Here is a 10,445-nt window from a genome sequence, read left to right on the forward strand (position 1 = left end):
TTGCCATTCCCTATCACTCCTCCCTGAGAGAGACTTCACCCTGAGTCATAAGGAAAAGGGGATGGCGTATTCTCTTAGCTACTTCCTGCTGAAAAGGCCAAATTTTCTGATGTACTGTTTCAGTACTTAAAATATTATCTTCATTCTCTTTCATAGATTCCCATTTTTCATAAACGTTATTAACAGTAACTTGCTTTGTTGTTGTTGTTATACAATTAATCAATACCTTCATATGTCTTTAAGTATTTTTCATAAATGATATTTTCTAATATTTGAGGTTTATAGAATGACTTGCCTTAGTATACAGAGGTATAAAATATACTCTCTGTATATTATTACTTGAGAACTTTAACTGGGAAACTATACCTTGAGAATTGTGTCCGAAAGACTTGACATCATAAATCACATGCTTTTCTTATTCTTGTGGTGATAGATGTTTGGATAATTCTAGTTTTTCAAATACTGGTATTGTTTGTACTGTCAAGTCAGAGCTGACTCATAGCTGACCCTCCAGCAGGTTTTCAGAGGCAGTAAATTGCAGGGGCAGAGATGGCCCATCTTTCCCCCACAGAGCAGCTGGTCAATTTGAACCTTGTCCTTAATTATGCTTGTGATTTGGTATTTCCTTGGTAGTTCCTTTCCCAATTAGAGTTCAGAAATAATTATACAGAGACTGTAACCTGGGTACACTTCTTGTACTTCAGTTTATTGAGCCTGCAGTGAAATGGGTCAGGCACTGTGCTAGGACACTGAGGAAGACTCTCTGGCTCTTGCCTGCACCTCCTTGCACAAATCGGTGAGGATCCCAGCCCTGTCTCTTAGAAGCACTGATTGTATCCGCGTGATGAGGGAACGTCTGGAAGGTGTAGGCATTTTCCTTTTGAGCACAGTGAATGGCAGACTAAAACATGCCTCCGATAACATTATTCTAATCCCATGACTGATCCCCTTCCTTTTCCTGGTTTTAGCCCACTTCTTCGGGCCATTAGCTGATTAGTTTTAAAAGGAAGAGGTCAGCTTGGCTGAAAGTTAAGGAAAGCCTTTCAGTACACCTGCTGCATTGCTTGCCACCTGCTTAGGTCCCCAGATCGTATCCAGAGAAATCAGTGGAAAGGCCAAAGCAAAACAGTGTGATCCGAGAGCAACCATCGCCATTGCTCCTCATCAGAAATTCTAATTAGATTATGACTCTAAGCCTCAACCATTTGATTCAGCTTTTATAACATTCCAGCCATGAAAACACAATCCCTTTCTCATTCCTTCGAGACAAGGGGATATGGCTGAGTGGTTTCTAATTAATTTCTAGTATTTAAAAAAAAATTAAGAATTCGCTGGTGGGGAGGGGTGGGAAGGGAGAAAATTGCGGCAATGAATGAATGGAAATCCAAAACCTCTGTAAAAAAAAATATTTAAAAAATTTAAGAATTCTTTGCAACAATAGATTTACATTCCTGCTCTCTGCCAGTAATGGGGTTCACTTTAACATGCTTGCAGCTCAACTCTCAACCTCAGGAGTAACTTAGTGACTTTCTGTTATGTAGAGACAGCAGAACGATTCCACCGTGTCAACATGCTCCAGACACGTTTCTGTGACTGGCAGTGGGCCTGGAAGTGGAGGGAGAGCTTGTATGCCCACCACGCCCTGGTGGAGGAGCTGGCCACGCGGATGGCGCTGCGGCGGGCCTTTACTCACTGGAAGCACTGTATCCTTTTAAGCTGCCCAGCCCTGTCCACCCACCTCAGCCTCGACACCATGCCCTCAACAGTGTGCAGAAAATGTGCCATGTGATAGTTTCTGAGCTATTTAAGACAGTCCTCATCTCTGTTGACTTTTTAACAGATTATTTATTTGTTTAATTAGGAATATGTAGACAAAAAAAAGTATGTAAAAGCCATTTACACTTTGAAATAATAATCTATAGGGAGTTAAACTGTTAAACACAAGGCAGTGCCTCTCTGAGAGTTCCAGTGTACCAGCTGCTCCATGGCAAAGAGATGGGCCATCTCCTTCTATGCAATTTACGGCCTCCAAAAACTCCTTAGAGGGTCAACCATGAGTCAGCTCCTACTTGATGATACCCAACAACACAACCAAGTAGGGAGTATAGGTTTGCAAATGGGCCTTTACAACATGGTGTGATAAGTGTTGCCGTAAAGGTTTGTACCCAGAGCAACTTTGGAGATACACATCCCAGCAGTTGATGTTGGAGCTGAGTTTAAGTCTTCAACAGAAAAGGTGGACTCTGACATTAGAATATGGCATTGACGTAGGTGTAGATGTGAAGGAAGTAGTCAAGGATAATGGTGATTAATGGGTAGTGATTTACATGGGTGGGGTGATGGTGGAGCATATGCAAGGGCAGGTAATGGGGGACCAGCCTGTAGAGACCTTTGTACAGTGAACTCGATTTGCTTCTGACGATAGTAAGGAGGAGCCTCACCTCTGAAGCTTTTCAAGAAGAGAAATGATGCAGCCAAATTTATGCTTTAGGAAGATGATTCTGGACTAAAGATGGGAAGCTAGCACGGGGAAGCCAGTGATATATAATGGGTCACTTACTAGCCTCTTTGAGAGTTAAGGGCTTGAATCAAATTAGGTGAATGTCAGGGTGTCAGGTAGGGAAACAGAAGGGAGGGTGGATCCATGAGAAACTCAGGAGACAAGCAGATAGACTTGGTGATTTATTGGCTTAATAGGAGAACAGAAGTTCTGAAAATAATGCCAGGATTTGTATTAACTGATGAGATTATTATGCCAAAACAGAGAATGCAAGATGAAGAGGAGATTCAGCTTTAGAAATGTTGCTTTTGAAGTTGTTATTCCTGAAATAGGTGATAGTGCATATCCAGTGGGTTTGTTTTTTTTTTCTCCCTCTCTCATCAGATGTGCAACAGAGTAGAGGAAAGTGTGGCCAGCTGTCATCTGGTTTCCCTTTGCCTCCTGCTTCCCTGGGTCATTGGGAAGGAGAGGTGGGAACTGACCTGCTGGGTATGCCTGTTACCATCTGCTGCTGTGACTCTTTAGGTGAGCCGCTAAGGAATCACACTACTTGCCTAGGGGAACTCTATTGAGATTAAAAGCCTTAACATTGTGGCAGATGTGCTGATATGTGTGGAAGAAGCTGCCCAGTATAAGATGGCAGAGGAGCACCACCGGCGTCACCTGCTGGTAAGAGCCTCCTGGTGCCCACAGATTCTGCTCTGGGATTGGAAGCACCTGGAGCCCTTTGCTGTGGTGTCCTTCTTGTCTTCCTTCCAAGTCAGATGGTAATGGTTTGGGGACAGAGTGGTGGGAGCTGAAAAGGAACCTCAGAGTTGATGTCTTCATGGGCTTTCTTTTAAATAGGAACTGCTTCTTGCTAAAATATTAGAGAAACGATAATAGTATTAGAGAAAAGATAATAGTTCTAGAACAGGGTTCAGATCTTTTGTTCATAGGGTCACTTTTGTTCATAGTGCTTACCTCGACAGCACTTAACAACAACAAGAACAGCAACAACTTGGTAAAACAGATCAAAGTAGACATTCTGTGGTTGAAGCAAGGCCTTTTAGTAGATCCCTGCTCTGGCTCTGTCCTCTTCCCATGAGGTGGTATTTCAGATACTCGAGAACCTGTGGAATTCCCCTCATAGAGCACAATGTCAATACCCCAGTCCAGAGCAATCTAATTCCTTCACTTCTGGGGCCCAGGGGGTGAGGGCCAGGAAGAAGGGCTTTGCCTGGGTCGCATCGGCCTGGTTACTGGAACTGGAGCCAGGCCCAGATAGCCTTCCTGTCCCCAAGGGCTCTTTCTCTTTTCTTGTAGCGAAACTGCTTCAGTAATTATATAAACATACAAATTGACTTCACATGCCAGTTCTTTATGTATCATTATTAGTTACGGGAATCTCACATGGTTAAAAGAGAACGTGACTGCTCGGTCAGTACTTGGGAGGAATCTCCTATGCAGGCTGACTTGTGGGTAGTTCCTGACTGGACATCAGAGCAGAGAGATCCTCTCAGGGGAATGGTGATGACTGTGAATGGTTTCTCGTCACCTGACACAGGCTTTTGTCTGCTGTGATTGTGTGTTTCACTATAATTTTGTAATCTGTGTGTCTTTTCTTTTCCTAGACTTTCTGCTTTAGAGCTCTACAGGGCAATGTGGCCCAGGCCCGTCTTCAGCAGATCAGACGAAATCTTGCCCATCGGCAGCATGAGGCCGCGGTGAGGCTTCACTTCTCTATCAGCGCTTCCTTGGGTGGCTGTCTTCTCTTTTATTTTAATTTGCGCTTAGCGATTTGTCTAGACCCTTAGACTCAAAATTCCTAGTGCCTGCTTTCCCTGGTAATCCATACCTGCTGACAGAGAAGCTCTTGTATTTTGCCTTGTTTAGTCTTTTTTTGTTTGCTAGGAAAACAGTTGAATCAGAAGTCAAAGGCCCTGGATTCCAGGGCTGACCTGAGATATGTAGCAATACAAATACTGGTTTGGTCTTGGCTTATAGGAGGCTATTTTCTGTAGTGGTTAAAGTTAGGGCAAGTGCCACTCTTTTTAAAAATTAACTTTTTATTGTGATTGGAATGAAAATTCACTGAACAAATTGGTTTTCCATTCAACAATTAATACATACTATATTTTGTGACAATGTTTACAATCAGGAGTCGTCCCAGTTCATCCCTGTATATCCTGCATCTACATGTCCTTCTCTCTTAGTCCTCCTTCCTTTTGAGCTATTGTTGTTGTTGTGTGCCGTCAAATCAGAACTAACTCACAGCTAACCCTCTAGTGGGTTTTCAGAGGCCGCAAATATCACGGGAGTAGATTGCCCACCCTTCTCCTGCGGAGCAGCTGGTGGATTCGAGCTGCATGCCTTTGGGATTGCAGCACAGTTTTTGAAGACTGAAAGTTGAATCAGGGGGAAGGGGTGGTTTCAGTTCCAGGCTTGAACGCTAACTAAGCACCATAGTCGCGTGGTTCTACTGATCTCTTTCAGACCAATGTTGTGTGCCGTCAAGTGCCTGTGACTCATAACGACTCTATGTACCACAGCTCTGAACTCTGCTCTGTCATGAGCCAATCTTATTGTCTCTGAAACACCTACCCCCATTACCCCAGTCACTGAATCAATCCGTCTCATCCAGGCTCTTCCTCTCTTGTGCTGTCCCTCCACTCTCCCAAGCATGATAGCCCTCCTTGCAACATGCATGAAGTATGTCAGACTTCAGAATCTTTGCCTCCAAGGAGTAGCTTGGTTTCACCCTCTCTAGGACAAACCTGTTTGTTCTAGCCATCCATGGGATATTCAGACCAATAAACCTGTTTTTTAGTCTTGTTCCACATTTTTCTCCCACTTTATCAGTGATCTTCTACTATGATCCCTTTCAGAATGATCCGCAATGATAGCCAAGCACAATCTCATTCTTCTGGTCTTGGAGATGTTGAGACTAAATTTCATGTGATCTTTTAGTTTTTTTTGACTAATAGTCTTTTATTCCCCTGCCCCTACCTCTTCTTTTCTATTAATGCAGAAAGACCAATGGCTATTGTACCTTAAATGGCAAACTTTTTTTTTTAATGGCAAACTTTTAACACCTCAGTCAGTACTCACAAAAGTAGGCTGTAGAACATTGTCTTTGTGGAGCAGTTGATTTTGATGTCCCCCAAGACTGTGGTCCTGGGCTCCCAAACTCAGTGACTCATTCCCTCAAGGTACTTGGTTTTGATTAAGAAGGTTCCATAATTTTGCCTTCTGATCGCTCTACATCTATCTGTAACACATACAGAAATGTATATAGAAATAGTACCTCCAAACTTACGTGATTGTGGCGTCGTCTTACGTGCCTGTGTGTTCCTAAGGCTAGAGCCTTTCTGTCTCCACTTGCAGAGTTGTTTCTGAGAACAAGGGAAGGGCATCATGTTTCTTGTTTGTTGTTATGATTAAGAAAACTTTCAGACATACAGAGAAATAGACTCCCTACCTTGATTTATCCATTTGCTGGATTGTTTTCTTTTATTTTTACAAAATCATTTCAAGATAAACTATAAAAATCATGACACTACATTACAATATTTCTGCTCCTAGATAAGGCCATTTTCTTATATGGCCAAAATAGAGTTATCACTCCACCCACAATTAATAGTAATTCATTATTATCCAATACCTTATCCATATTCAAATTTCCACAGTTGGCCCAAAAAATGGCTTTATAGCTATTTCTCATTCAAGCCAAGATTCAATCAAAGATTACTTCACACATGTAATTGTTTCATCCCTAAGATCTAGGGGTCAGGCCAGGTAGCCATTTATGGTTTGGTCCTGGAGGCTGTGTAAAGGGTCCTCTATTTCCTAGAATTAGACTTTCTGTTAAATAAATGAAAGTAGTGCCATATCCATGTGAGAAAAACCGATTGTATAGGAAGGAAGGCATAGAATGAAAATGAAAACTTTCCCAAGTCCCTCCCTCAGATCCCCAACCCCCCAGCATGGCCACTAAATCCTTTCTTTTTTATTTTTAATTGAGATTTTAATGAAAGTTTATAGAGGACTTGGATTTCCATTTATTGTTGCACGTTTTCCTCCCTTCCCCCTTCCCCAACTAAATGCTTTCTAAAAAAGATGACCTTTAGAACAAATGGGCCAGTTTAAGTCTTACACAGTATCTAATTGTAGATTTAGCTGCTTTTTCTCCACTTAATGCCATTTAATTCTCCTTTATCTATGTTGTTCCTCTTACTAGAAGTTAGATATAAGGGCTTAATTAGAGTAAACATTTTTTTGCAAAGGCTACTCAGAGAACAAACAGGTTCTTCCTGGAGAGGGTGAAGCCGGGCTGCTTCTTGGAGGCAAAGATTCTGAAGCTCCATCTGATATATTTGGGACATGTTGCAAGGACCAGTCCTTGAGAGGGACGTCATGCTTGGGAGGGTAGAAGGACAGCGCATGAAAGGAAGACACTCGATGAGATGGATTGATTCAGTGACTGAAGTAATGGGGGTAGATGTGTCAGAGACAATATGATTGGCTCAGGATAGGGCTGTTGTACATAGAGTCACTATGAGTCACAAGTGATTTGATGGCACAGAACAACAATAGCCTCATGAATGATAATACATAATTGTTACCGTCAGTGGGTGCCTTTGCATTGACTACAGCTCATAGTGACCCTGTGACTAACAGATCAACGCCTTGGCCTATCCTACAGCGTCTTCACTGTTGCTCTCAAGCTCAAGCTTACCATTACATTACAGTCACTGGCAGTCCGTCTCGTCACAGTCTTCCTCAGGGAGACAGGCAATAGGATTAACTTTAATTTCTAAAGAAGACTCAATATTGGAAGTTTTTTCTTTTTAAAAAATTTTTTAATTTTATTTTTCTTTTTTTAATATGTGTGTGTGTGTGTGTGTCTGTGTGTGTGTACACCGTCAAATCAGATCTGACTGGTACAGGAGCAGATTGTCCCTCCTTCTCCAGCAGAACATCTGGTGGATTCAAACCACTAACCTCTGGGATTGCAGTGCAGCTTCTTGCCACTAGGCCACCAGAGCTCAGAATTGGAAGGTTTTTCATCCACATTTCCATAGACAGAAAGATCCGTCTTTTGCCATTTATCTTGTCCCATAACTCTAGTTGGCTCAGTAATAATTATTTTGTAAATCTTTTCTGAATCCAGGGAATTCTTGCTTTGAGGAATTTTATAGTCCAGTAGAGTTGGGATTAGCAGGTTAAGGGAGATCCTTTTACCTTTCATCTCAGTAAACGTCCATGTCCTTGCTGTCACGCTGCAGCTGCTGCGCAGGTTCTGGGACTCCTGGCTGTGTCGAGTTGAGCAGAGGGAAGAACGGGAGCAGCTGTCCTCACTGCTTGCGGCCTGGGCTCACTACAGGTGGGGACTCTTTCTCCTCCAACCTCCAGGGATCCCTGTGGCTCTACCCACTGTCTCCCAGGAGTGGCCACTGGCCCTTCCAAGGATTCCTTTGGCCTGCTCAGGAAAGGCCTTAAGGGGACTGAGACACTGCTGTCAGCCTCTTGGACTGATGCCTGAGGAAGCAAAATGAAGGTGCTTGTGCTGGTTCTTCCCTAGCGCAGTCTGATGTTGCTGCTTCCACCTCGCTGCCTTTGGGCTTAAGGCTTAGCACCTGAGTCCTACCCTACAGCTCTTGGGTCGTCCTCCTCAGAGCTTATATTTCTGCGGCCAGAAATACTCACTATCCACTTTCCAATAAGTGGAATCACACTGTACATAACATTCTGCAGTTTGATATTATTACTTATCTTACTCATGCCCTGGAAGAGGTAGCTGCAGGCATTCTGAATCCTTTGTGTCCTATCCCCAAGTTTTCCATTCTTGCCTATAAATGGAATTGGCTCGTCCAGAATGACTCAACCCTTCACTTCTTTTGAAAGCAGTCTCCCTTCTGAATTCTTCTTAATTCCAGAGAGACCCTTATTTTTAAAAGCCAAAACCACATGTTTTAAATATGTATAGTCCCGGTGAAAGTGAAGACAGCCCATTATTTTAAAAGACAGATTTTTTAAAAATTCCTTTTTTTAGTGGGACTAGGAAAGCAAATATCTCCTTCCCTTTAGCAATATATCAACTTAGTTATCAAATAAACCACCGTAAAAAGAAAGAGAAACCCACTGTCACTGAGTCGATTCTGGCTCATAGTGACCTTCCATTGGGGTTCAAGCTGTAAATCTTTAAGGAAAGAGACTGTCCCGTCTTTCTTTCAAACAGCAACTGGCAGATTAAAATTCCTGATCTTTCAGTGGGCGATGGGACACATAATACATGTCACCACCAGAGCTCTTTAGCGATCCAGTCAGAGTGTTCTTTAACAAATCTGTGAGAATCTCCTTATTTAACTGATTCAGTTCTGAGTTATCAAGGAAAATCTCTGTTGTAAATCTTGGTCTACAAAACTGGATGCAGCTCTTAATTTTATTGTCACAATATGAATGTGAACATGGTGCAGCTAACTCAGCTGGCCCTGAACAAGTCTCAGAGTATGACCGTAGGTCTGGAAAATTTGAGGTTTTTGTAGAGTTTTGTGTTTGTTTTCTAAATCCCAGAACGTCTACGCTTGATGATCTAGTTAGACTAACACGAATGTTGCCAGTGACACTCTGCAGGCTAAGTTGAGTAGAAGCAGTTCTAGAATGAAACCAGTTCTAGAATGGAAGGGCCTGAGGTCCTTTCAACTCTTGTGAAGTAACTATTCCAGTGTGAAGAACATTGTATCCGAATTTTGTAAGTAAACTAGTCTATATTTATGTTGTTGTTGTTATATGGTGTCGAGTCGCCTGTGACTCATAGTGACCCTATGTACCATAGCCCTAAACCCTCCTCTATCCTGTGCCAATCTCACTGTCTCTGACACACCTACCCCGATTACCCCAGTCAATGAATCAATCCACCTCATAGAGGGTCTTCCTCTCCTGCACTGTCCCTCCACCCTCCCAAGCATGATGTCCTTCTCCAAGGATTGGTCCCTCCTTTCAACATGTCCAAAGTATGTCAGACGAAGCTTCAGAATCCTTGCCTCCAAGGAGCAACCTGGTTGAACCCTCTCTAGGATGAATCTGTTCATTTTCTTAGCAGTCCATGGTATGTTCAATACTATTCTCCAACACCACAGCTCAAAGGCATCAATTCTCCTTCTATCCTCCCTAGTCATTGTCCAGATCTCTGACACATAGCAACAGCTTTAGTTTGCTTGGCTCCACAGTGTTGACTGTGGCATCAGCAGCCAGGAAATAAAAAGATGTATTGCAACGGGAAAGTCTGCTGTTAGAGACTTCTCCAAAATACTGAAGAGCAATGATGTCACTCTGGAGCACCTGATACAGTCCATGGTCTTTGCCAACTTTGCAATTATATATTGTTGTTATGTGCCATCATGTTGCCTGCGACTCATAGTGATGCTATGTACAACAGCCCTAAACCCTGCTCTCTCCTATGCCAACCTTATTGTCTCTGACACACCTCTCCCCATTATCCCAATCATTGAAGCAATCCATCTCATTCTCTCCTGCACTGTCCCTCCACCCTCCACCCTCCCAAGCATGACGTCCCTCTCCAAGGACTGGTGCCTCCCTCCCAAGCATGACGTCCCTCTCCAAGGACTGGTGCCTCCTTGCAACATGTCCAAAGTCTGTCAGATGAAGCTTCAGAATCCTTGCCTCCAAGGAGCAGCCTGGTCTTACCCTCTCTAGGACAAACTTGTCTGTTCTCCTAGCAGTCTATGATATATTCAATACTCTTCTCCAGAACCACAGCGCAAAGGCATCAATTCTTCTTCTGTTCTTCCTAGTCATTGTCCACCTCTCTTATGCATAGAAAGTAATTGCAAAGACCATGGCCTGGATCAGGTGCACCTTAGTCTCCAGACTGACATCGTTGCTCTTCAGTACTTTGGAGAGGTCTCTGACAGCAGACTTTCCCAACTCAATTTATCTTTTC

At 43.0% G+C, this 10,445-nt stretch overlaps 1 protein-coding gene across 1 annotated transcript in view; it reads left to right on the top strand.

Annotated features, from left to right (window-relative positions):
* SFI1 (Sfi1 homolog, spindle assembly associated (yeast)) overlaps window positions 1–10,445 on the top strand; it is a 129,651-nt gene that overhangs the window by 84,363 nt on the left and 34,843 nt on the right. Inside the window, exons 10-13 of the mRNA XM_006894888.1 lie at window positions 1,542–1,703; window positions 3,099–3,169; window positions 4,114–4,206; window positions 7,768–7,865. Coding sequence (XP_006894950.1) covers window positions 1,542–1,703; window positions 3,099–3,169; window positions 4,114–4,206; window positions 7,768–7,865 — 424 coding nt within the window. The remainder of the gene's footprint in view (window positions 1–1,541; window positions 1,704–3,098; window positions 3,170–4,113; window positions 4,207–7,767; window positions 7,866–10,445) is intronic.

This window comes from Elephantulus edwardii, unplaced genomic scaffold (genome assembly GCF_000299155.1).
Source record: "Elephantulus edwardii isolate Elephantulus edwardi_28Jun2011 unplaced genomic scaffold, EleEdw1.0 scaffold00151, whole genome shotgun sequence".
NCBI classification, from domain to species: domain Eukaryota; kingdom Metazoa; phylum Chordata; class Mammalia; order Macroscelidea; family Macroscelididae; genus Elephantulus; species Elephantulus edwardii.